This window comes from Phoca vitulina, unplaced genomic scaffold, assembly GCF_004348235.1.
Source record: "Phoca vitulina isolate PV1807 unplaced genomic scaffold, GSC_HSeal_1.0 scaffold3, whole genome shotgun sequence".
NCBI classification, from domain to species: Eukaryota; Metazoa; Chordata; class Mammalia; order Carnivora; family Phocidae; genus Phoca; species Phoca vitulina.
Window position 1 is genome coordinate 86818387 of NW_022589706.1, and position 27109 is coordinate 86845495.

Below are 27109 nucleotides of genomic sequence, written 5' to 3' on the forward strand. Positions count from 1 at the left end.
TAACTGGTATTAACTTATGTAATTGGTCTAAATTTGCAAATTTAATTTTTAATTTTTCTTGAGCTCGACATAGAAAAGATAGTAGATAAAACCAAGAGCTAACATAAATTAAAATTCATATCAGTCATTTTAATAACAGCATTGTTAAAGGATAATTTTCAAGAAGAGGTAAAAGTATAGTGTCATTAAATATAAAATGATCATGTTAAGGATTTTACTTAACTCATCATTAATGAGGAAACCAAGCAAATGTTACAACTGATTCACAGGTGAAATCAAAAAATCAAAAATGTATATGGGAAAAAGATATGTTGAAATAAACTTACAAATGTACTCGAAACTGGCTTTTTCCCATAGCCAGGGGAGGGAAGACAATTGAACTCCACTGGAACAGAATTTATTTGTGTGTCTATAGATAAGAATTATTTTTCATTGCTATTGGTTATCTGTAATTATAGATGTAAAATACCTCAAAAGCTATGAAGGCTAAACAATATCCTCAACAAGGCAGAGTTTCCATAATTTTTTTACTTTTTCTTAATTTCCTTATAGTAATAAAGAAACAAAGTGATTTCTAAAATTTGCTACATGGATAGATTAATTTTTGGATAGTGAGGGTACTTGATCTCTCCTATTATAATGTTTCATGCTGCTAGAAAATATTAATTCTATTCTAATCTTTTCCCATTGTAATATTATATACTCAATGTGCATATAAAAATACATGATTTATATGTATGTGAAAAGCAAGGATTGATTTATATTTGAAGTTCTTTCTGTTGGGTTATATAGCTAAACTTCCCCTGATACTAAGATAACTACTGAAAAATTTTGGTGAGAACAGGATTGCTGCTTTCATATCTATGTTGAGTTTTTATTTAGCGCACAAATTCCAACTGCTTGCTTATATCATCCTGGCATGTGTCAAATGGTTATTGGTTTCAAAGACAATTTTGTCAACTCAAGAGTTTCACAGGAATGTAGAGGTACATTAGTTTAAGTTTTTAAATTTAAAGAAGGGAAGAACAAAGTGATTTCTTCATAGAGAGTTAACCACTTAGTATGACCATCCATGGTATCAAATTACCCAGTGTAATACACTGGAGAATAAATATCTGAAGAAAAAATTAAATACCAAACTTCTTAATTATTCAATATGTATGCACAGTCTATTTAACAGTAATATAATTAAAAGGATATAATGATTCTGCTATTTCTGGATAATAATATTTTCCCTTTGGAGTTTAAATGATTAACTATTTGGAAATCTGTCTTTGGACACTTCATACTTAGGCACTGTTTTAAGACCTCAGTTGCTTTAACAACCTGGCCATAGACTGAAGATATTTTCTTTTTCCATTTGGTTCATACTAAACATGAATTGCTTTAACAACTGATTATCGTTATTGTATTATAGACAGTTTTCTGTATTATTTGTTTGTTCCTTATTTTTCTGTTTAGCGTATGCTTTCTCGATAGCTTTTTATTCATTCATTCATTCAAAAAATTTATTGAGCTCCTCCTATTTTCCAGGTACTGTTCTATGAACCCAGGATACAAAGAAACAAATAGAAATAGGCCCAAATTGCTTTCCTCATTAAACTTGCATTGTAGTAAGGGGAGAGACAATGAATAAATGAACAAGAAACTGGGTTATAAGTGCTATGGAAAAAAATAAAAGGAGGGAAGGTGGTAGGGAATGTGGGCATGGCGTAAGGTTGCTGTTGTAAAGAAGGTGATCATGGAAGGCCTCACTAAGGTGATGTTTGAGCAGAGAACTAAAGGAAGTGAGAATTACGTGGCTGTGCCCCTTCTTTTGCTTTGACTTCCTAGGATGGTAGAACCAAATTTGAGGTTTGGTTTTAGTAATTGTGGTAACTTATCTTTCCCCAATCTAAATTCTCAATTCTTTCCCACCCATCCCACCTTCCAGTTCTCTGTTTTTTTAATTACTATTTCATTTGTTCCTACTGTAAGTAAATTCAAATCCTTTGTGGAAAGAAGAGAGGGAAAAGTAAAGTAAATTAATTATGGACTTACAAATTTCATCTCTTAAAAAATACATTTCTTAAGGAGTATCATATAATCACACCTTATTATGAATTTGTTTAAATATTTGCTTTCTTTTTAATGACTGGCTCAGTTCTTTTGCACAAAGGTTTGCATCACAGTTTATTAGAAAGAGCTCAGATTTATATTCAGAAGTCTGCCTTCAAATCCTGGCTGGTTCTCTGATTCTGGGGAAGTCACTTGACCTCTAAAGTCTAACAACACCCACATAATGACGTTTTGGAGGACCAAAGGCTTGGAATGTGTGTGTTTAATAAGTTTATTGAACAGAGGGGCCTGGGTGGCTCAGTCGTTGGGCGTCTGCCTTCAGCTCGGGTCATGTCCCAGGGTCCTGGGATCGAGCCCCACATCGGGCTCCCTGCTCCGCGGGCAGCCTGCTTCTCCTTCTCCCACTCCCCCTGCTTGTGTTCCCTCTCTCGCTGTCTCTCTCTCTGTCAAACAAATAAATAAAATCTTAAAAAGAACATAAGTTTATTGAACAAATGGCTAATAAGCAAATAAAAATGGGAGGGGATTCCATTTAAAAATGGGGGAAAATAAAATTAAAACTACAGAGATTTTTTTTTTCCTGGAAAGATTAAAAATATTTTGCTAATAGTTTTCTCTTGGCCAGGCTGTGATCTAAAAAGTGAGAGTCTTTAGCATATAAGCCATATAAGCAGTAATAAAATCATTAGAGTGCATGAAATCTTCAACGGGAAAGACTATAGAGTAAGAAGAGAAGATGGCCTACAGATAAGTCCCTGAGGAGTTCTAACATAAACTCAGAGGGAAATGAGCCAGCAAAAGTAGACCAAAAAGGACAAAGGAGGTGAAGATATCTAGAATGACTAACGGGTTTCTTGCTTGCACTTCTGGGTTGTGCCATTCTCTGAGGTAGGAGACCCTGGAGGAAGACCAATTTCAGGGCAGATGATTATGAATTTGGTACAGAGCATGTTGATTTTGGGGTTCCTATAAGCATCTACGTGGCAATGTTGAATATGGAGTTGAGCATACAAGTCTAGAAATCTGAAGAGTTGCCTGAGCTGAGAAGTAATGCTCAGAAAAATAAAAAGAAACTATGAACCTTTTATAAAAGTGCAGGTCATTTTAATTAGTAAGGGAGAGTGCAGCAGTGTTTTAATATGGTGATTTGAGTATATATCCTTCCTTATATATTAAAAACAGCTTAATGGGATGGAATATGGATAATTTATTTTGTGTACCCCATAGCACTTACCTTGCTCATAGTAGGCATTCAATTATGCTTTACTGAATTGAACTAAATTGACTAAAGGGATTATTTTGCGAGGCCAGGCTGTTCTGTGAGTCAAGGATTGTGAATTATTGGAGTTGGAGTTAAGTAATCAGAGGTTAGTGGTACTCAGGGAGGACGTGACACACACTGAGAACCGGAGTGTGGTTTCCTGAAGGTAAGCAGCTGTCGGTCTGGCAAATCAGTCAGGTCTGTGCAGATTTGCCACAAGTAGGGCGCAATACATCTTGCATAAAATGCAGGTGCAAAACATGCTAAGAGGAGAGGATCATAACTTTAGAACGTAACTACAGACTTTATTACAGTGGGCAGAAAACTTATAGTCATTTTCACTATATCACCATTTACCTAACATTAAAACAACTATTATACTTCATTATAAAATAAGGTGGCTTTATGTAGATATACTTTTTTCAAAGTATTTCTTCCGGAAGAAATGTAATAGGCCCACATACTTCTTATTTATAAAACTAGATGCCTATAGATTCTTTAGTGCCATAAAAAATAAAGAGCGAACTTTTCCCCCACTTCATCTAAATGGTTGATTAATAATTTAGTAGGCATTTCATTTCAAAAGAATTGCACCATTATGGTTAAATCAGAACTGCAAAGAAAAATATCATCCAAGTCACTGGATTTGACAAAAAGTGCAGTGTATAAAACAAGAAGCTATTATTGTACAAAACACAACAAACAACTCCCAAGCATTGTTATATTAGTGGCATTTTCATAGCTTTTTGAAAAATTGTCATATTCGTAAGTACTGTTAACTTTGTTATGAGACAAAATCTCATTATAGACCTTAGTAAGAAATTAAAGATAAAGAGTTAACTTTAAAGGCAACTTAATTCCAATAAGGATGTTTCATATATTTGCATAGTTCTGTTAGACACAACAGTCATGTTTACCTTTAATTCTTCAAATATAATACGGAGAAGATATATAATACCATAAGCAAGTAGAATTTTCAGGTTTTCATAAAGCTATACTTTTGTGGCTTAGGTACAAACTTAAACTCCTGTCCTAAAATCTGATTTTCCCCCCTAATGTTTCAAGTTATTTAAATTCTAGTTAGTCAAAATATAGTGTAATACTAGTTTCAGGAGTAGTATTAGTGATTCATCACTTACATATAATACCTAGTGCTCATCACAACAAGTGCCCTCCGTAACTGATTTCGGCTCAGGTTATGATCTCAGTGTTGTGGGATTGCCCCGCGTCAGGCTCCATGCTCAGCACCGAGGTGGCTTGAGATTCTCTCTTTCCGTCTGCCCCTCCCGACCCCCATGTGCGCACGCTCACGTGTGCTCTCTCTCTGTCTCAAATAAGTAAATCTTTAAAAAAAAAAAATCTCTTATGGTTTGCCTCCCTCTCTCCCTTTTTTTTCTTTCCCCTGTGTTCATCTGTTTTCTTCCTTAAATTCCACATATGAGTGAAATCATATGGTATTTGTCCTTCCTTGACTGGCTTATTTTGCTTAGCATAATATCCTCTAGCTCCATCCACATTGTTGCAATGGCAAGATTTCATTCTTTTAAAATCTAATTTAAAAGAGGTATTCACAAAGTCATAAATGTTGATAATTCTTTTTTTTAAGTTTTATTTATTTATTTGAGAGAATAAGAGAGAGAGAGCATGGGGGGGAGAGTCAGAGGGAGAAGCAGACTCCCTGCTGGGCAGGGAGCCCGATGCGATGCGGGACTCGATCCTGGGAATCCAGGATCATGACCTGAGCTGAAGGCAGTCTTTTAACCAGCTGAGCCACCCAGGTGCCCATAAATGTTGATGATTCTTTCAATAGAATCAAGCAACCAGAACAGTGCCCTTCACTAATAGACCTGGTACTTTAAAGAATCTTCATCTAGTTGGTGCTTTAGATTCTGACCAGTGCCTCTAATTTTGTAATATCTTTGCCTTTCTTGGTTTTGTTTTTAAAGGACGTGTGACTTGCCTAATACATAAGTGGTACAATTCCAATCAGTATCTCTATTTTGCTTCTTTTGTTTTAGGAGTAAAAATGTGTGTTACAGTATAAAATCCATTTTTGTACTTAGATGTATGGGTGAGAGCATTTGGAATTATGAATATAGGTTAGCCTTAAAAACAAATAGCAATACCTCTAAGGAAGGAGAAGAGAGAAGAGTGGGAAAGATTTGGAACAATAAATATGAAAAATTGGATTAACAGTTAGCAAGAAGTAGCTGCAAGGACTTGAGAGTATGGAAGGAGTACCAGGAACACTGAACCAACATGGTTTTATAACAAGGCATCTGAGCACAATTTTTACCTTAACACTTAGCAGCCTAGAAAAAGGAGCAGGGAAATTGGGAGGCTACTGAAAGTTAGGGAGTGGGAGAGAACATGCGACTATGAATTCATAGTTGAAATAGTAGGCAGTGGATTCTAAACTGCAAGGAGAAAGTAAAAGCCAAAAGGGCTAAATCTGTAACTAACCCAGAAGTTTTTGTTTTTTTTTGTTGTTGTTTTTGGGGCTCTTTAAATAATTTATAATTACTACTTTCTTAATATATGTTTCCATGTATTTGTTTATCATCATATGATACTGTGTCTTATTGGTGTTTTAGGAATGTGAGACTCCTGCCCTTTTGAAAGAAAGTAACAAGATCTTTTTCAAAAAAAAAAAAAGTCTTTCTTTTAGAGGCTGAGTGGGACAGTGGAGTGGATTGAGTGAAAAATAATTACAGTGTTTGGAAGTGAGGGGAGAATTTTCAGTCTAAAATGCCTCTGAAACTGACTCCCAGCTTGTTTCTATCATTGTTCTTCTTCCTTCATTTTTATCTCTCCATAATTATATTCATTCAAAAATTATGTTATTTATAAAGGCAGCCTTCCTATGATAACTGGAGCACATTCTACTATGTTAGGACTATTGTTTATACTACTAAGGCAAGACAATTGCAAGGGGGGGAATAAAAGGTGGTTATTTTCTGTCCAAATAAGATACATTTTTCTTTTTTAACTGAATATAGTTGGAAAAATGAAACCCAAAGAATCTGTAGAGTGAACCCAAGGTAAACACCACAAAACCATTTTTAAATAATTTAACATTTTTGCTGAATATAAATGAATCCAGACAAGTGTGACTGTTTGAACAGCTGTTAAAAAGTGATATATTAAAACAAATAGAATGTGAATATTTACAAGATTGATTTTTTTATTTATAAGAAAGCATATAGGGTAGGGCTTTAGAACATGGACTTTAGAGCAGAATGCCTGAATGTATGTCTTCACTCCACCAATTACTAGGTGATCTTGACAAAATTACATAATCTCTCTTCCTCAGTTTCCACTATGTTTTGAAGATCAAAGTACTTAAAACACTGCCCAGCACATAATATTCAGTAAATGTTAAGATTTTTTAAATTATAAATATGTTGTGAAATTCATTAAAAACTTCACTTAAACATTATTTAGTTGTTGTTTATAAGGCTTATACATCTCTACATAGGGCCAGCCTTTAATATGAAGAGGAATAAAAAACAAAAATGAGTCTTTGCAGGTGATTAAATGCTGAAGTAAAGATATTTTTGATAACCACAGAATCAGTTTATAGTACATCAGCTATAACAACTGTTCTATTATATAACAAGACAAAAGCAGTTAAACACACCATATCATTTTTTTAAACATCATTTAACTAAATATTTGAAAGCATTATGTTAATGATTGTTTTTGGTGGTGGTGGTGGTGGTTTTTTTGCCAACTCTCCTGATTTAATTTTTTGACAAAAGTGACCTTTTTTGAACTAAAGGCCAAGCATTTTGCAACTCTTACATACATATTTAGCCTTAAAATATACTTATTTTTACATAAATGTTAACCTCCTTACTAAATTTTTTTAACTTTTTAAAGTTAAGGATATAGTCTTATTTATCTAATACATTACAGGCACCAGAAAAATGTTTGTTTTTTGTTTGGGGGTGTTTTTTTTTTTTTAAAGATTTGTTTATTTATTTGAGAGAGAGCGCGCATGCATGTAAGTGGAGGGAAGGAAGATGGGGAGAGGGAAAAAATATCAAGCAGGCTCCATGCTGAGCACAGAACCCATTTCAGGGCTCGATCCCACAACCCTGAGATCATGACCTGAGCCGAAACCAAGAGTCAGATGCTCAACCAACTGAGCCACCCAGGTGCCCCCAGAAAAATGTTTGTTGAATTGAATTGGTTCTATAAATAAAAGTGTTTTTACAGCAAAATTATAGAGCAATTATACAGACAGCAATTATAAATGTTATATTGAATATGCATGATAACTTAAGGTAGTTTTATTCTTATATGTATTTGGGATATTTTCTTCTTTGCTTATTATTTTCTTTTTGGGCTGCCAGGGATTTAATGTGGGGAGTAGGAAGAAGACAGTGATTTTAATGCTCAAAGCATTTTTTTTTTTTCTTAGAGAGAGAGGGGGTGGGAGAGGGAGAAGGAAAAAGAGAATCTTAAGCAGGCTCCATGATTAGCAGGGAACCTGATGTGGGGACATGGGCCTGATCTCACAACCCTGAGATCATGACCTTAGCCAAAGTCAAGAGTCAGACACTTAACTGACTGAGCCACTCAGGCGCCCCAATGTTCAGAGAATTCTTGATTTACTCCTGACATTTCTGCACCTTTTAAAAACTTTTCCAGGTGTTATAAATACTAATAAAAAATATTTTAATTATGCTAAAAATTATTTTAGAAAACAGATTTGGGTGTGACATTTAATGTATTGATAGCAACTAAGGGAAAAACAAGACTATTCTGAGATTTTAATTTCTGAATATAATAAGAACAGTCTTTGGGAATTATTTTAGGCTTACTTTAAAAAATGAGTTAAATCAGCTAAAGTACTTGCTAGACTCTGCTGAGCAAAGAAGGAAAATTGCCTCTTTAATGTTGGGTGTGAGAGGAACTGAGAAAGGAAGAAAAGAAACACATTGATTTTTATTTGTTTAAACTTTAAGTATAAGTAAACAAAGACTTTTTTAAGTGTTAGTAGAAGAACCATTTGATTAAATGGATCCTCGAAAGTTGAGTTTTTATACTCAGAATTTGACCATTACAGGACATATGAAAAATAATAAACACTCTTCAAAGGCTTAAGATCCCAGGACTGAATGAAAAAAAAACTAGCCGTCAGGTCATGATCTCAGGGTTATGAGATCAAGCCCTGCATCGGGCTTCACACTGGGCATGGAGCCTGCTGACAATTCTCTCTCTCTCCCCCCCTCTCCTTCACCTCCCCCACCCTGCTCTCTTGCTCTCTCTTTATAAAAAACAAACAAAACAAAACAAAACAAAACAAAAAAACCCCAACCATCCACCATCCAGGATCATCCAATTCACTCTTACAGGAATTGTACCTCAATTCATCATCAAAAACAATTAATGTCCAGAAACAACCAAGGTAGGATTTCCAGAACAATGAAGTAAGGAACTCAGTGGGCTTTTCCCCCAGCAAAACAACAATTTTACTGGTGAAAATTATTTAAAAACAACAATTATTCAGTCTTTGGGAATTATTCTAAGGGCATACAGCAAATCAAGAAACATCCATTAAAGAAAATCTACTATATATATCAGAACGTGAGTTTTTATGGCATTTGAGCCACAACCCATTACTTCTTCCTCATAATGTCCCCCTCACAGGGCTCCAACCCCAGCATGTTAGCCAAGAAGCCAAGAAGATGGGGTTTCTTCTCTCCCTAACCCCAGCTGTCTAGAGCTACAGTTTGACCATAGAGGAGTAATCATCTGGTGTTTCTCATCCCCCTGGGCCCCCCATCAACTCCATATTACAGGAATTCTATTCCACATAGGCATGACTGAGAGGACCAACTCTCTCTTCAACCAGCCCCTACTCTCAGCAGAGCAAGCTGAGAACACTGTGGCCGATTACCCTGCCCTAACTCACCACAGGGTAGAGGTTCCACATGAAGTGAGACAAGCCAAGACGAGAGCTGCTCCCCGACTTTCAGTGTATACTTGTAGAGTAGGGTTGTCACTGGAAGAAGAGGGTCTCTGTCCCCAACTCCAGTGCATTGGTGCAGATGTTCTGCCCAGGGGTAAAGGCAGATCATACAGGTAAACAGCTCCACAGATCTGACTGAGAAGACTGACTTTATTTGTAAGAAAGAGTGTAGAATTCCATGCCTAAGGGTGTACAAAACAAATCTTGTTGGGGAGCCATTAAGAGGAGGCTGGTAGCTCCATAATGCATCAAACCAACAGAGCAGCCAAAAGTTTTAAAGAAAGAACCAGGGAAAGATTCAGCCAAGAATAGCCCTCCTGGCATCATAATCAACTATGATGATCAGGAAGGTAATGTGCATGTGCAAGGCTGCACGCACTCAGCAGCAATCAGAGCAGGATGTGGGGCAGACTTGAAAGCATTCCCCAAGCTGCACACAGACCCATCAACACAGGGCAGAAGCCTCACAGGAACAAGGGGCTTCAACACAACCTGTGATCAAACATTTATTGAGCAATAGTAAGTTACTCTGACCCAGAGGTAACTCCTAGGAAGCAAGGCCCACAAATAATATCACAATCACTCCTGGCATTCTGAAAAACTGTGCACATGCCCAAGGCTGTGCCCTCTCAGGAGCAGTCAGAGTGGGAACTTCCAAGCTACTAGTCCCTGGTGAATGTGGGGCAAACAAGTAAAATCACTGAACTAGAAGAGCAATGTCTAACCTACAGATACAGCCAATAGTAGAGAGTAAAATTGACTGGCAAAGGAGGCTTGAGCACAACCTTTAACCAATGGCTTGTGCTAACTCAGGAGCAACCCCTAAATAATAAGCCTAAAAGATAAAAATAGTGGGGAAAAATATGAGTAGAAACATCAGAAGCTGTAAGCTGCAGGGAAACAGACTTTGCAGAATTCGTTCAGGCAAGTCACAAAGCAAATAAACAATCAAGCAAACAACAGCAACCACCTCTAGGGTGGAGTAGGAGATCAGTATCTAGTGTTGCTAAAATATATTATCTACAGTGCCCAATTATCAACACAAAATTATGAGACATGGAAAGAAATAGGAAAGTATTACCCATAAACGGGGGAAAAAGGAAATAGAAAATGCCTTTGATGGGTCCCAGATAATGTACTTAGCAGACAAAGACTTTAAAACAGTAATATAAATACATTCAAAGAACTTAAAGGAAACCAAGCTTAAAGAATGAAAGGAAAGTATAATGACCGTGTCTCATCAAATAGTGAATATTTTTTTAATTAAGTGGAAATTGTGGAAATAAAAAATATAGTAAACCAAGTAAAAATTATTTGAGCTGGCAAAAGAGAAAAATCCGTGAATTTGAAGATAGATTAATAGAGATTACATGATCTGAAGAACAGAGAAAAACAATGGAAAAAAATGAGTAAAACTTTAGAGAATTGTGGGACATGATTAAGCACACCAATGTACAAATAATGGGAATAACAAATAGAGGAGAGAAAAGGAGAGAGTAAAAGTATTCTAAGATCTAATAGCTGAAATTATTTTCAAATTTAATGAAAAGCATTAAGTCAGACATCCAGGAAATTCGATAAAGTCCAAATAGAATAAACACAAAGCAGTCCACTTCCAGACACATCATAGTCAAAATGTTGGAAGATAGAAAAAGAAAATCTTGAAAGCAGTACAGGAAAACAACTCATCACATACAAGGGAACCCCAGTAAGATTAATAGTTGACTTCTCATCAGAAATACTGGAGAATAGAAGGCAGTAGGGTAACACATTCAAAGTGCTGAAAGTAAAAACGTATCAATGAATGATCTTATATCCAGCAAAATTATCTTTCATAAATGAAGGTGAAACACATTCCCAGATAAACAAAAGCTGAGAATTTTTTGCCAGCAGATCTGTCTTACAAGAACTATCAAAGAAAGTTAGGGGGATGAAAGCATGTAACACCAGAGAGTACTTTGAATCCACACACACAAAAACAAAGAGCACTTGTAAAGGTAATTATGTAGATAATTCCAAAAGAGTATAATTACATATATCTTCTCAACTGATTTAAAAAGCAATTGCATAAAACAATATGTATATAATTGTATTGTTGAGTCTAAAACATATTGAAATGTAGTACACTTGATAATATCAACACAAGAAAGGTAGTGGTATTGTTGTGAGAGCTTGTATTAGAGTGAGGAAATGACACCAAATAGTAACTCAAATCCACAGGAAGAAATGAAGAGAACCAGAAAGGGAGAGATGTTGAAAAGACAGATTTCATACCAGCCAAAGAGCCAGAGATATTTAAAAATATATAAATGCTTATTCTTTTATCTTCTTTTGAGACACTTCCTCTTAATTGCTTATGACTAGGAACTGTACCTTTTCCCTACTTATAAAAGTTCATTTACAAAGACAAAGGGCAAGATTTAGAATGAAAGACAATGGGTGTGCCCGTGCACATTTGTGTGTGTGTGTGTATGTGTGTGTGTGTTGGGGGGAAGGCGCATACAAGCTAAAATAAGCCTCTTGAACCATTATAGTACATAATCTTGCCAGGTGCTCTGGTTAATGCAGTAAGGAAAAACATTATTCTAGGATTTAATCTTTTAATTAATTGGTAAAGTACTATTTATTAGTGTTCTTCATATTGATTTTCCTGGAATGCAGTAATTGGGATCTTCACTATTATTTGTTTGGTTACATCTTGCCTATTTTCAATATTCATGCATTAATCCTCTTGGAGAGGAAGTCTTCTCCATTTAAGAGGCTATTCTTGACCCTGTCCCCAAATTTTCTGTCTTATCTAAAAATTTAGGTTTTGGCTTTATAAATGCTCAGTGCATACTTTATGGCCAAGCTATACAGTAACGTTTACATACTGAGGTTTAAAATGGGAATAGTATTACCTAACTGGTAGAGTGCCATAGTTCTGGAATCAGTCCAAGATTCAATCTTGGTTCTTCCATATACTACTTATATATTATGTATCTCTTTTTGAGTGAGTAGTCTCAGACACATAATACACCTTCCCCATAAGGTTATTTTGGATATTAAATAGAATAACATAGGAAACAGGCATATAGCGGGTATTTAATACAATGTTTGTTACCTTAAGCCATAAATGTGAGTGGGGAGGATGCAGGGAACAGAGGGATGTGACCAGAATAGAATTTATTTTAGGGGACAGTTAGAAAGTAGGCTGAATTAGTAGATTGGTTACATAGAATACTTCGTAAGGTCTTATAATCTAGATGGAAATGTCTAAAATATGGCAGACACTGAGGATAAAAAAGTTAAGAGGGAAAAACATGATTTTTGCTGATTTGCTACTTACAGGCCATTGAGAAAGATAAACATAAATTAGATAATCACACAAACAAAACACAAAATTCATCTGATGTAAGGATAGCTATGTGGTATGACAAGAGCATTTAACAAGGAGATTTTTCTAGCAGAGGTCAGGACTGACTTTCTTGAGATCTGAAGAATGAATAGGAGTTAGTAGATGAAAAGAAGAAGGTAGAACATACCGGGCAGAGGAAATAACTTTTAAAAAGGTTTGGGTCAAGAAAAGCAAGCGAGTATGAGAGATGCAAATTAGGACAGGGAGGGGAAAGTAAAGAAAGTGAAGGAGGGAACAAAGTATAAGATGAGGCTGAGTGAGAAAAGCAAGTAGAATCATGCAGGAAGAATTAGGTAGATTAGGGAGAAATGGATTTGGATGTCAGAATCAACAGGACCTACTGATAAATTGGATGTAGGAAATGAGGAAAAGCATTTTGCAGATCATTCCTAGGGTTCTGGCCTGTAGAAACTAAGGATGGATTTCATTCCTGACAATCTGTTCATTGAATGAAGGCCAGTTTTGAGGAGGGAAATCATGTGTTCGGCCTTGGATGTGTTGAATATTGAAGTATATTCAAGATATTCAAGTGTAAATGTCAAGAAGGCAGTTGAATATATGGGTCTAATGTGCAAAAGAAAGGTCTGAGTTGGACATAATATTTAATTGATTTATTGATAGTAAATATAACTAATTTTTAAGGAAAAATGTGGAGTGAAAAGAGATGAGGGCTTGGACCAGAGATTGATGGCAATATTTAATAGCTGTGTTGAGGATGATGAACCCACAAAGGAGACAAAGGCATAACCAGATGCAGTAAAATAGAACCAGGAGAATGTGATATCATAAAATGCAAAAGAAGAGAAAAAATGGTCATCATAAATGCTACTTAGGAATGGAATAAATGAGAACTGAAAAACGCCTATTTAATTTATTGATATGACAGTTTATTGGCAACCTTTTCAAGAGCTGTTTTGGTGGTGTAATGGGGACAGAGCCAGACTGGAATAGGATGAGATGTGAATGGATAGAGTAATTATCCATGGATCTCTTGACCTAAGAGCTTTTGTTCAGGACTGTTTTTTCAAGGGTATTTGTTGTTAAGTGAACAGACTTGGAAGATAGGGACACTGTCTCCTTCTGGAACAGAGAGCAAATTTGTTTGCTGTCCAGTATAATAAAGATAATGTCTCCCTCCGGGACAAAGGTCAGGCAGGTTTGCCTGTAGCCCATAATAGAAGATTAGAGTCCTCAAAATTCACAGTTCCTCAGCTGTGTACAAACTCACTGCCTGCAGCATCTACCTGTGCCACTCTGTGTCACCCTGTGGGACTTAGGAGGAAAGGGGAACCAACATCAACATGAAACTCATGCCGCTTCATGTGGCCTAAGTAATAAAGTCCTTTGCCTCTAACCCAAACATCTTATGTCTTCTGCCAGCATCCATGAAACTGTGATAGGCTAATTTGTTAACTTGCAGGTAGGATAAAATATCAGTCTCTTAGAGTTCTTGGTAACCATGAAAAAAAAAATGTAAACAAGCCAAGTGAATTGTTTCAAACAGTTGGGCTATGAAAAAGAAGAAAAGACAAGGCAGAATTAATAGAGGATGTGGCATGGAGGGAGTCTTGTATTAAAGAGTAGAGATCTAAGCATGTAGAAATACTGATGAAGGGCCAGTTGAGAGGGAGAGATTGAATATACATGAGACAGAGGATAATGGTAGAGGGATAATCTAAGGTAGGAAAAGAGCCTACATATAGGTAAGAGGAATTGGGACAAAGAAAGGGAACACTTCCTTGTTTCTTTATGTGTAACAAAAAAGAATACAGAGAAGAGGGACATAAACTGAAGTAGGTTGTTACATTTAGTATCACAAACTTAAGGAAGCTCTTTTCTGACTGCTTTTCTTTTCCCTGAGAAGTAGGAGCTCAGGTAATTTGCTGGAGGAGGGGGATAGAGAAAGAGAGAAGCAGAGGTTTGAAAGAGAAGAGGTCTGAAAGTCTGTGAAGGGAGCAGAAAAAATGAGCTGAGCAGAGAAATGAAGTAGGAATGCAGGGTATTTGAAGATCTGTTGGGGGCTAATGGTCAAAAACTAGTGGTACCAATATACCCAATGTTATGACTTTCTCTAGCACCACCCAGGTGCGGGCAGAGAAAATAGTTATGTTCCTCTAAAAGTAAGGTTTTGCCCAATAAGACAATGGAGTTGAAAACTTTATTGAAATTTTGGGCCATAGAACTCAAGCTGAATGAGGATAAAGAAGAAGGGAATGGACTCGGCTAGTGGATGGAGGGAAGTTAGAGATCAGTGGACTACAAGCCCAATGAGGTTGAAAAAATGGTCAGTGGGAGTAGTTGAATAAGCAAGGTAAAAGGAGAAAAGGTTGTAGCGAGAAGATTTAGGAGTTGTTCATTCATTCATTAGTTCTGTCATTCATTCAGTAAAAACCTCAATTCACAGACTAGTATGTGCTATCTAAAAATTACTTTCCTCTTGCTTGGTATGCATCTTGAGATGTATACTTGAGATGTATAAATTTACCTACCCAGTTATGATTTCCTTAGGTTTGCTTTATTGTGACTGGCTGTCCTTGATAGCTACGGAAGGCCAACCAAAAGTAGCAAGGAAAAATCAGCATTTTAGTTTTTACCCTATATTTTCTTGTGTTGTCTGAATATGTACAATAACCATTTATCCATGTGTTCAAATGTAGTTTTTTATTTTTTATTTTTTATTTATTTTTTTTTAAAGATTTTATTTATTTATTTGACAGAGAGAGAGAGTGAGAGCAGGAACACAAGCAGAGGGAGGGGGAGAGGGAGAAGCAGGCTTCCCGCTGAGCAGGGAGCCCAATGTGGGGCTCGATCCCAGGACCCTGGGATCATGACCTGAGCTGAAGGCAGACGCTTGACAACTGAGCCACCCAGGTGCCCCTCAAATGTAGTTTTTTAAAACAACTTTTAGAAAGTTATATCTAAAAATGCCCACTTGGATAACCCCCATTAATTGCTGTTTTTAATATTATCAATACATTTATCATATTAGTTATTGCTAGTAACAATAAATCCACATTAATGAGGAAGTAGTTGAGCACTATTGTGAAGAACACAGGCTTTGGAATTAACAATACTTACTGTAAAAATGGAGATTAAATGCCATAAAGAATGTAAAGTACTTAACACAATATCCAGTATATAGTACACATTCAGTTAATAATAGCTATTATTTTTATTGTCATCATCATCATCATCATCATCCATAGTGAGAACTCTTGATTCCAAGTGACAAAATTCAACTCCCCTAAATTTTGCAAAATAGGAATTTACTGGCTCATGTAACTAAAAAGACCAGAGGTAGATGCACTAGCTAGAGTCTGGTGTTGAAACTATATCGACTATATCATTTCTTGGCTTTACTTTATATTGGCTTCATTTATAGCAAGCTTTCCCCTCATGGTAATAAGATGCCCTGCATCTTACCAGCTAACCAACAGGAGTGAAAGAAAAATCTCTCTTTTTTAATAGTTGCAGCAAAAGTCTTGGGTAGAGGTGTTTCGTTGGCCTATCTTGGGTTACATGCTCATTCCTTAACTAATCATATGTCCAAGGAAATGGAATATTCTGATTGGCCAGGCCTCGAACAGGGGAAGGGGAACCTCTTCAACCAAGACACAGGGACTAAGAGCAGATGGGGGATGGTTTCTCCAAAGTTAAATCAAGGGGCTGCTAGCAGGAAAAGGTGGAGTAAATACCAGGCAAGCAAAAACAGCAGATTTCCAATACTGTACATGTAATACTGTGCAGTAATACAAATGTTATACTGCAAACAGGAAAACAGTTGAAAGTGCATTTTAAATTGTCACGCACTCAGCAAAAGCCTGTTTACAGAATGTAGCCTATACTCTTCTTAAAGTGAATAAACGGAGGTCTTGCCATACGAGTGTGCACAGCTTGTGCCATAGGAAACATCCCACCTCAACTTCTATATAATTAAATTGTCATAACACTTGAAGAAAAATACAACTGAATTTAATTATCATGAGAAAGATGATCACTAAGGTATTAATTATCTCAAGCAACATGGTACAATAGAAAGAGAAGTAAAAATCACAAGATATAAGGCTACCAAAAATATAGTAGTAATAATAGTTACCATATATTGAATGATTAGTATGTGTATTCTAAAAGCTTTTTACCCATTTCTTCATTTTAGTATCACAACTCTCTTGAGTTAGGTATTACTATGTTCCTCTTATACATGGGGAAACTGAGGGTCAGTGGTTAAGTAATTTACCTTCTATGTGTGCAGAGCAACATTTGAATCTGTCCTAGTTGCTTCTAAAGCCTGTGCTGTCATTAATAAGCTGAGTGACTTAACCTCTTATTCCTTATTTCTTAAAGTAGATTTTGTTTTAATTATCTTTAAGGATACTTCTCTCTTAAAAATCCTATGATTATGTAAGGGTTCACCTTTAATTTCTCATCATTAATTTTGTGTGTCTTATGAGAAGGTTTTGAATCAATTATAACGCCTCTTTATTTTTATGTATGTCTTTAATCATGGACGAAAAAATAATGATATCACTATCTTGGTAAGAACACTTCAGCATGCATGTCATAGCATTATTGTATGATCATGAAGGAAACTGCGCTTTTGACAAATGTTCTTTCATCAGGACCTCAAATACAAAGAATAAAATCTGGCAAATACACAAAGTGACTGATATTAGAACAGAGGGAAAAGCACCATCTGAATTTCTGCACTGGTGTACCACTTTCTGTATGAAGTGTTTTGTGTGGTTGGCTTTTTGGTTTTTGTTGTTGTTGTTGCCATATTGCATTTCTGCCAAGTATATCTCCTCATACTTGTTTGGAATCTTTTTTTCCACATTTGAATCTGAATTCTAGTCAATACTGAAAGGGCTATGAAAAATCCACTCAACTGTTGCATGGTTTACATTTTTATATAAGATAAAAATAAAAATTTGAGTAATTTTTTGCTTGATAAACTCACTTTCAATATACTGTAAACTGTGAGAAAAGATGTAAAGCAAAAAAAGATGCCAATGTTCATTTCACTTTGTTAAATGTATTCATTCTGTGAAAAATGAAAACGTGTTTACATAGCTTTTTTTTTGCAGTTCAAATATGTAAAATTTACTCTGAAAACTAAGTAGCATTAGACAGAGGCTAGCTATTAATATAATAATAACTGGAGGGAATATAGTATAGGGATTAATGGAGTGGTCTCTGGAGTAAGAGCTCCTCCATTTACTAAGAATAAGTCAATGGCCAGACATTTAATACCTGTGAAATTTAGTTACCTTATCTGCAAATGAGGGAAAATAATAATGCTTCCACAGCTTGTGGAAAGATCAAACAAGATAAAGTTTGTAAAGCCAGTACCTAGCCCATAGTAGGCACGCAGTTTTAGCTTTTCTACCATATCATTGATAATACTGCCACTTATTATTACTATTACTCTGAAAATTACAAACGTGAGAGAGTCAAGGACTCAAGATCTCCTCTGTTTATATTACTCTCTACTCTTCAAATACAATGGTTTAGAAATTGAGCTGAGCATGTAAATTTTTTTAATTTTGTTTAATTTTATTATGTTATGTTAATCACCATACATTACATCATTAGTTTTTGATGTAGTGTTCCATTATTCATTGTTTGCATATAACACCCAGTGCTCCATTCAATACGTGCCCTCTTTAATACCCATCACCAGGCTAACCCATCCCCCCACCCCCCTAATATTTTTTTTTTTTTTTAGAGAGAGAGTGGTGGGGGGAGGGGCAGAAGAAGAGGAGGAGATAATCCAAGCAGGCTCCATGCCCAGCATGGATTTAGGGGGTGGGCTCGATCTCACAACCCTGAGATCATGACCTGAGTCAAAACCAAGAGTCAGATCCTTAACCAAGTGAGCCACCCAGCGCCCCAAGCATGTACATTTCAGCTAGCAGCTACCATATCTTGTAATCTAGTCTAGAATCTATTTATAAATATTTGAACAAATTCACATCTGTACTCATGGAGGAACAAAATATTTGATGTTACATGTAACTTTTATTTATTTTTTGTGGGTTTTTTGTTTTGTTTTGTTGCCTAACATGTTATTATTGTAAAATACTTCTATTGTTCATTCAACAAATACTTATTATGAACCTACAATAAGCCAGGCACAGTGCGATATACTAAGTATTAATGTTAAAATTTACAAGACATGGGGCGCCTGGGTGGCTCAGTCGTTAAGCATCTGCCTTCGGCTCAGGTCATGATCCCAGGGTCCTGGGATCGAGCGCCGCATCAGGCTCCCTGCTCCACAGGAAGCCTGCTTCTCCCTCTCCCACTCCCCCTCTCTCGCTGTGTCTCTCTCTGTCAAATAAATAAATAAAATCCTTAAAAAAAAAAATTTGTAAGACATGGTTCTAGCCATTAATGGCCTTGCCCTTCCTATCAAAGCTAGTGACAGGAAATAGATACATAAAGAAATAATTTTTATAATAAAATATTGTGGTAGGCAGAATAATGCCTCCCCAGAAATGTCCATATTTTAGTCCTTAGAATTTGTGAATGTGATACCTTAAATGGCAAAAGGGATTTTGCAGATGGGATTAAATTTAAGGACTTTGAGATGGGGAGATTATCTGGATTATCCCATTAGGCTAGATCTAATCACATGGGTCCTTAACTGCCGAGAAAGCAGAGAACCTTTCCCTGCTGTGGTCAGAGAGAAAAGTTAACTAAGAAGAATGGTCAGAAGAGCTGCAACATTGCTGGCTTTGAAGATGGAGGAAGGGGGCCAGGAGCCAAGGAATATGGACAGCCATTAGGAGCTAGTAAAGATAGGCAAATAGATTCTCTCCTGGAGCCTCTAGAAAGAAATGCGATCCTGCTGACATGACTTCTAACCTACAGAACAATAAGGTGATAATATTTTGTTGTTTTAAGCCACTAAGTTTATCGTAATTTCTTATATCAGGAGTAGAAAACTGATAAAAATACAATAAATTGTCTTTACTTAAAGGATTGTATGTGGAGAAATAGAAGAAGATAAGGATCACTTTCCAAAGTTGTGTCAGAAGAGCTAGGAAGACTTTTCCAAGAAGACCCACAAAAGTCATTGTTCCAAAGTGGATCACATGCACTTTCCAAAGCCAGCTTCTGGTAAAGAGAAGTTTATTACTCTTAAGACTTGTCATCTCTGGAGCTGTAGGTGGGGTCTGCCTCACCTGAGGAACGTGGGCTGGAATAGGTTCTAATAAGAAAGAGGAAAGAGGGAATGGATGCTTAATAATTTCCCAAACAGAAATACTGCTAACCTCATTAAAATCTATACATTGCTTTGAAATTACTATAATAAAAATACTTTAGAAAAAAAAGATCATCTTTTGTTTGGCAAGAAGTGAGCAAGGTAGAAAACCTATCAAGATATTGCTCCAATGCTTGCCAGACACATGATAAATATTCTCCATTTATTCAACAAATATTTATTGAGTTCCTTCTATATGCTGCTATTCCCAACACAGCCCCTGCTACATACTGATACTAGAGGATAAGTGGTCAGCAAAAATAGATATTGTCTGTATCCTCATGTACAGTGATAGAGACATTCATCAAATAATCACACACACATCTACACTGATTTAGAATACATTGAAAGAGCATTATATGGTGCTATGAGATTGAGTTGAGGCTTAGGCTGAGGCTAAATGAGGAGCAGGCATTAACTGAGCAAGGGAGAGAGGAGAGTGTTGTTAGGCAGAGAAAACAGCACGTGCAAATCTTCGGCAGACAAAAGCATGGCCTGTTCAAGAAGTTAGAGATCTGTGTGGCTGAAACACAAAAAGGCAGAGGGAGGCTGATGACAGGATGAGGCCAGAGACCCAGGGAGAACCCAGACTAAACAGGGCCTCCTAGATCATGTAAAAATTTTGGCCTTAATCCTAAAAGCAGGGTGGAGTGATTGGATTTGCATTTAAAAGGATCACTTTGGCTGCTGTGTGGTAGATAGTTTATAGGGGAACCAAGGAATATGTGCAAGAGCAGTTAGGAAACTACTAGAATAGTCAAGGCAAGAGATGTTAATAGATTATTTTGGGATTACAGCAGCAGATGGAATAGCAATATACACAATAAGGAAATATTTAGAAGGTAAAATAGAGAGGATATGTTGATGAGCTAGATGTAACGGGGAGGGATGTGGGAGGAGTCATGAAGGCCTCAGGTTTCTGGCCTTTGGATCTGGCATATGGATGGTGGTATCATTCGTGTAGCTAGAGAGCATTGAAGGAGCACTACTTCCCCACAAACCATCCAAGCTTTTTAAATTTTATTGTAAATAAGAATTTATAAAAATTATTGAATGCACTTTTGATATCTGCATGAGGCAGACCAGAAAAAGCAAAATTCTGTTAATTGTGGTAGTTTTGTAGCATTACATGTATTTCATTTTATCTACCCTATCCACTACTCAAATCATAATATACTTCTTAATACAACTTTCCTAATTTCAATATACTGTATTGCAGTAATTCTATTTAGCTATCCCACCTATCAACTTTGTAAACTTAAAAAAAAAAAAAAAAAAAGCCTTAAATGCACTAATTGATGGAAAGAAGGGAGAGATCAAACTAATCCATTATAAGCATACAGGTCTTTATCTCAACTACTGTACCTGCAGTGGAGTACTGATGGCAGCCCCTAGCAGACCTCAAGAGCCAATTGTTAAATTTTCAGGAACCTTGCAAGCTGGTTGTAAGTAGCCTGAAATTGAGCACAGCAGAAGGACTGGCTACAGAAACTGGAAAAAACTATGGAATTGGCAAACAATTCAAATCAGAGATCCACCCACCCCAACTCCCACCCTGGACAAAGCCTACTGCTAAACCCTTACCAGCGTACCAATGTTTGTACCTGTTAGAATTATGGTATTTGGGGTGGATGTTATGGATATAGAAAATACTGTAATGAAACTGACTATAATCTCACTGATTTAAAAATGTTGCCTATTTTTTTTTTCCATGTGCTTAAATGTCTTTCCTTTAGGATTGTTTGAAACCTATCTAATTCTTTGCTGGATATTTTGGATGTTTCCACAGAACTTCATTTGTATATAGGCCACTTTTAGGCATTCTTCTAATGATTTTTACTTTTTCCTCTCCTTTAGATTGCCCAGATTAAGAAGTGCTGCAGTCAAGTGGCAAAATTTTAGTAATTATTGAATCTGATTATAGGTATATAGGGGATCATTGTATTTATTTTTCTCTAATTTTGTGTGTGCTTGAAGTTTTTCATATTAAAAAACGAAGCAGGCTGGAGCAGCCACATCTTGCCCAGACCAGCCCTTCCTGGGTCTTCCACTTCCAGTCTCAATCCCAGCAGGTATTCTCAGGATCTAAGATGATGTGATCCATTGCTGCCTCCTCACTTGGCCTCTAGGAGTTAGCTAATTCCTTGTTTTGATTTAAGTCTTGCAACACCTACTTCTTCCCTGAAAAACCCACAAGCAGTCTGTAGAAAAATTTAAAGTGAATCTTCAGAAGGAACCATATCAGATTAGGGTACTTTCTTTGTACTACAACCACAAAAATACTGAAAGAAAAAAGTCTTAAAATTCTTCAGTAACAACAGAAAACCCCAAAGTACAATGAGTGCATAGATTAAAAGAAATTGGACAAGTAAAAAAGAAAACAAAAAACTTTAATAAAAAGTAAAAAAAAAGGAGGCCAGAAATGATTATCAACAATACAAGACACTGGAGGAGTAGAGAGAAGTGAGGCACTGGAAGAATTACAAACTAAATCAAGTAGTCTTCAAGTTCTGTCCTGAAGAAGAGAAGGGCTTGATCTCAGGCAAGAACAAGATTTTTTTTTCTTTTATAATGTAGAATATCATCATGGAACACATAAAAGTGTGAGAAGCTGAGAAACATAAAATTCACCCAATCACAGCACATCGGTGAGGAATAAACTAGTTTAGAAATGAAACACAAAAATTGAGGAAAGGTTAACAAGTAAATTATAATTCAAGAGAAAATTATCATTATCAAAAGGAATCATGTAAATACATTTTATGGATTAGAAAACTGAAGCTCACGAAAGTGATTTGGTCAAGGTCACTCAGTTTAAGTGTTAGAGCCTGGATTTTAACTCTCTGGATTTCAACTCCCTCTACAGCATTTTGTTTTTTCCACTCTTTTTTTTTTTTTTGGTAGAAATGCAAATTCAAAACTAATTTTAAAATTCTATGTAAATATAATTCAAAAATAGTTCTGGCTTAAAATATACTTAACAATGATGCCCCAATAAGTTTCATTTTTCTACTACTTCATCAATGACACTCTGTTCTACATAAATTGTTGTTATAAGGGGAAAGATCACTTTAAAGTCCTACTGAAAATCATTTTATCTGCTATTGCAAATAAAAACTAGATTTTTTTCACTCCCTCTTTCCTTAAATATATACTTTAAATTGTATATATTTAGACTAGATAATAAGGCATTTTTAAAATGAAAAAATATTTTTATTTACATATTGATGGCTGAAATGATCAAGCTTTGGTTTCTACTAAAGGAATCTAAGTTTGATTCATGTATTTGAAGAGTGCCTCAAAACTTGCTCCAATTCATTGGCTCTTTTTGGCAGGTGACTTTTGTCTTCTAAGTTTACTTTCCTCTGGTATAGACAGCATACTTAATGGTATTTAATACTACTTTTTACTATGTCAAACCCTATACCTAAAAATTTTTTGTTATATGAATAATTCTCCATCTTGCACCTACAATGAGCTAGTAGGTATTCAGTAAATAATTACTGATTTGAATCATGACTCCTAAATGCAATTAGGTTTAATAAATTACCAGACAACTACGTCACCTACATGACATAGTTTTTCTTTTGTGGCTGTATTAGGGTCTAGTGAGGAGAAATTATATCAATGATTTCAACAAAGATAATTTAAAGAATTATTAATTAGGTGTTTAAGAATGGAAAAGGCAGAAACAGAACAGTAAGGCAGTGATTTCTCGAATGATGGTCACCAGGCAGCCATCATAATCATCACCTGGAAACTTATTAGAAACGCAAATTCTGATTCCAACCCCTAGCCCTGGTTTATGAATCAGAAACCCTGGTGATAGGCCCAACAGTCTGTGCTGTAACAAGCCCTCCAGGGGATTACAAAGTATGCTAAAACTTAAAAATCATGTAGGTAACAACAACTGGAAGCAGCCCCCACTCCTAGGGCTGGCCTGGGGCAGCAAAGAAAGGGGTAGAATTACTAAAACTGAGAAGATTGGGGAAAGGCCCTGTGGAGCTGAAACTCAGACTTTCAAGAACCCATCATTGCTCGCCCAGTACTGGTGTCTCTGTACTCAGAGTGGGGGATCCCATAGAACTAAGAACAAGATAGCTGAGGAATAGGCACCCACAAGTTGGATCTGGTGTCTCAAGAGGCACATTGAGATTGGGTCTGCAAGTGTTGGGAAATCCCCAAATTGAGATCAGTGGCTGCTACTGGAAGAAATTACTACTACCAGAGTGAAGACCTGTTGCTAGAGCAAAACTGACACACCAACAAACCCATCAGGAGCAAACGAGAGCAAATCCCTTTCCTCCTCCAGCTGCGCAATGTCTCATTCACCCCTCTATTGGCAGAGACTAACAAGGAGCCAAATATGTTTCTAGAATTACAAGGAGTGGTTTCAAGCTGAGAGACAGTAGCTCAATAACTGGCATGAAGGCCTTACTTGTAATAAGAGGTAATAGAAATAGTAAACATTTTTTGATATGCATATTGGGTACACGTGGACATTTTCTTAGGAGCTGACTTCTAGGTGGACTTTTGGACGTATCGTACAAAATTATTCCTATGTGAAAACTCTTTGTCTCTCCTGATGGGATTAATAAGATGCACTTAGGACATTTCTAGAATTTGGACAAGAAACCATGCAAGGGCCTACACGGAGGTCTCCTTAGCCAAAGCTAAGACTGAAAGATCACAGCAATGATGGCTGAGGAATGCTCAATGGTAGCAACAAGATTTGCTCAAGTCAGCTGAGGCTAGGTTTCTTAAAGTCTCAGTGTCAAGGGAATGGACGAAAAAGCTTACTTACACAAGACAGAGCAATCTGGGTCCCTGCCTCAAAACAGGAAGTTGGTAGAAAAGTTATTTTAAAATCATGGTAAAGAATAAGGACAATACAAACATGATTCCTCATTTAAGCGGCTGTCTTTTATAATCCCAGGAAACTAGAAAATAAATGGAAATGAATCAGCTCCTTCCTTAATCTTATGAATCAGTGTTCTGATAGTTGAGGGTCCAGTGTTGATTCTACAGAAATCAATAAATCAGTGCTTTCCATATTCTTGAAAGGTGGGCACAGACATAGTTGTTCTATGTTAATCAAAAGGAACATTCCCAAATATTTACTGAATGATTATCAGAATTATGCCCCATATTTTGGGAGAATGATGAGATAGTCGTTATTCTTACGGACCTTCCCCTATTTCTCATTTTATGTTTATGTTTTGTTTTCTGTTTCTTTGTTTCTGTTTTTGTTATAAAGGATATTGAAGAATCACAAAACCACACTGGCGAACCTGTTGGAGATGACTACAAAAAGATGGGAACGCTTTTTGGTGAATTGAACAAAAGCCTCATCGACATGGGCTTCACAAGGATGTATTTTGGAGAACGAATTGTGGAACCAGTAATAGTCATTTTCTTTTGGATTATGCTGTGGTTCCTTGGCTTACAAGCCCTTGGACTAGTTGCTGTTCTTTGCCTTGTCATTATTTATGTGCAACAGTAAAATACGGCCGAATAAGCTGTTGTTTCACATTTGGTAGCCATATATGTGATTGGTGAAGTTATATATTTCACTACATGAAAGCCGAAAAGTTTGCCTTGTTTCAAATTGTGTGCTGTTTTGTAATTAAATTTATAAGTGGATGTCGTTTCAAATTAAACTCAACTCTTGATTATAACAGGGTTGAATATACATTTTGTAGCTTATTCAAAAGTCTTGTTTTACTACTGTGATCTGTGCCCACTTTTAAACACCCCACCCTATTCCCAAGCCAAATCTTAACACCACCAAAAAGTGAGCAGGGAAAAAAACAGGATATGGAATTCAAACCAGGTTGTAGAGAATTCCAATAAAACATTTTAGAAGAAAAAGGATGAAACGAGCTAAAACAAAGTTTTAATGGGAGAATTGTCCCCATCCATACCCACCAAATAACCCCTTATTATTTGAGAAATAACTTGGATATCTACTGTTCCTGCTCAGCCCAAACCAATATAAATGATAATTACTATACACTACCTTAATACTGTGATGAAAATCAGCACATTTTCTAAAGATTGAAAAGGATATATTTATTATGGCTGATGAAAGTTAAATGTAACTTTTTTATAATGTAATATTTGGGCCTGGAATCACTTCAGTATATCATTTGAAGTTTTAGACAATTTTGGTGCTAATTACCTTTTGTGAATTTTTTAAGTCTCATAAGCCACGTCCATTGCTGGCTGCACCCCATGGTAATGCTATATTTTCTTGTATCTAACAAGTTGTGTATTTTTTTTCTAGAGAGACATTTTCCATGTATTTTTTTCCAGAAATTTACATTTTATAGTTCTTTTGTAACAATTATTCTAAGATTTTAAAAAATCTACTTCCTATCTTGGCATGGATTTTTTTCCCCCAAAATTGATTTGTATTATGGCTAAAATATTTTACTATGCCTTTAAGGAAAAAAAAAATTAGCTCATTTTCTTTGATATCTGTATAGGAAAGTACAGTATTACAGTATAAAACCAAACGCTTAAGTTTGAAATTTAACAGCCAATTGTAATAATATTCCTCTAAGGCTAAAGCCAAGTCAGTAATTGGCCAGTGATGTTATTAATGTGTTTTAATTCAGCACTTTGGGGTTTTATATTGAAACAAGCATTTCTTTAAATACACTTTGAAAACAGAAAATGGCTTAGTGATATTTTGGATTTTGTTGAAGAACCTAAAATCTGTACACTTGTGTCTCAGAGACCTTCTATACAGATAAAGGAGGGGTACTAAAGATAATTATCTAGAAATTCAAGTTAAATAAGAGGGAAATGGGACAATGGGGTATTTTTATCTTTGGCAGGGTAGTAACTAAAGCGTATAAAGTGTTTAGTATTCTGCTTTGTAAAGTTTTTACCCAATCCTGTTTAAAAATTTTATTCTATGAGTTCTCAGTGTCTTCCATGCTGAAGCAGAAAACTGATGAAAAATGTTCAGCTTAGATTTCTAAAATCAGATAATCCTGAACGAAAATACCCATCAGAGGGCACTAAAAAGTACTGTGGATTTGTATAAATACAGACCTTTTAAAGTTTGACAAAAAAGAAAAGACTTTGTACTATATCATTGTGTTTTTATTGGGTTTGAAATATTTTTATAAAAACCTTTAT

General features: G+C 36.0%; 1 protein-coding gene across 1 annotated transcript in view; it reads left to right on the forward strand.

Annotated features, from left to right (window-relative positions):
- The window catches only part of FAM241A (family with sequence similarity 241 member A), a 40194-nt gene extending 13908 nt beyond the window's left edge, over nt 1-26286 (forward strand). The window contains exon 2 of the mRNA XM_032401012.1: nt 25218-26286. Within this exon, the coding sequence (XP_032256903.1) occupies nt 25218-25463 (246 nt within the window). The 3' untranslated portion in view covers nt 25464-26286. The remainder of the gene's footprint in view (nt 1-25217) is intronic.
- The last annotated feature ends 823 nt before the right edge of the window (nt 26287-27109 follow it).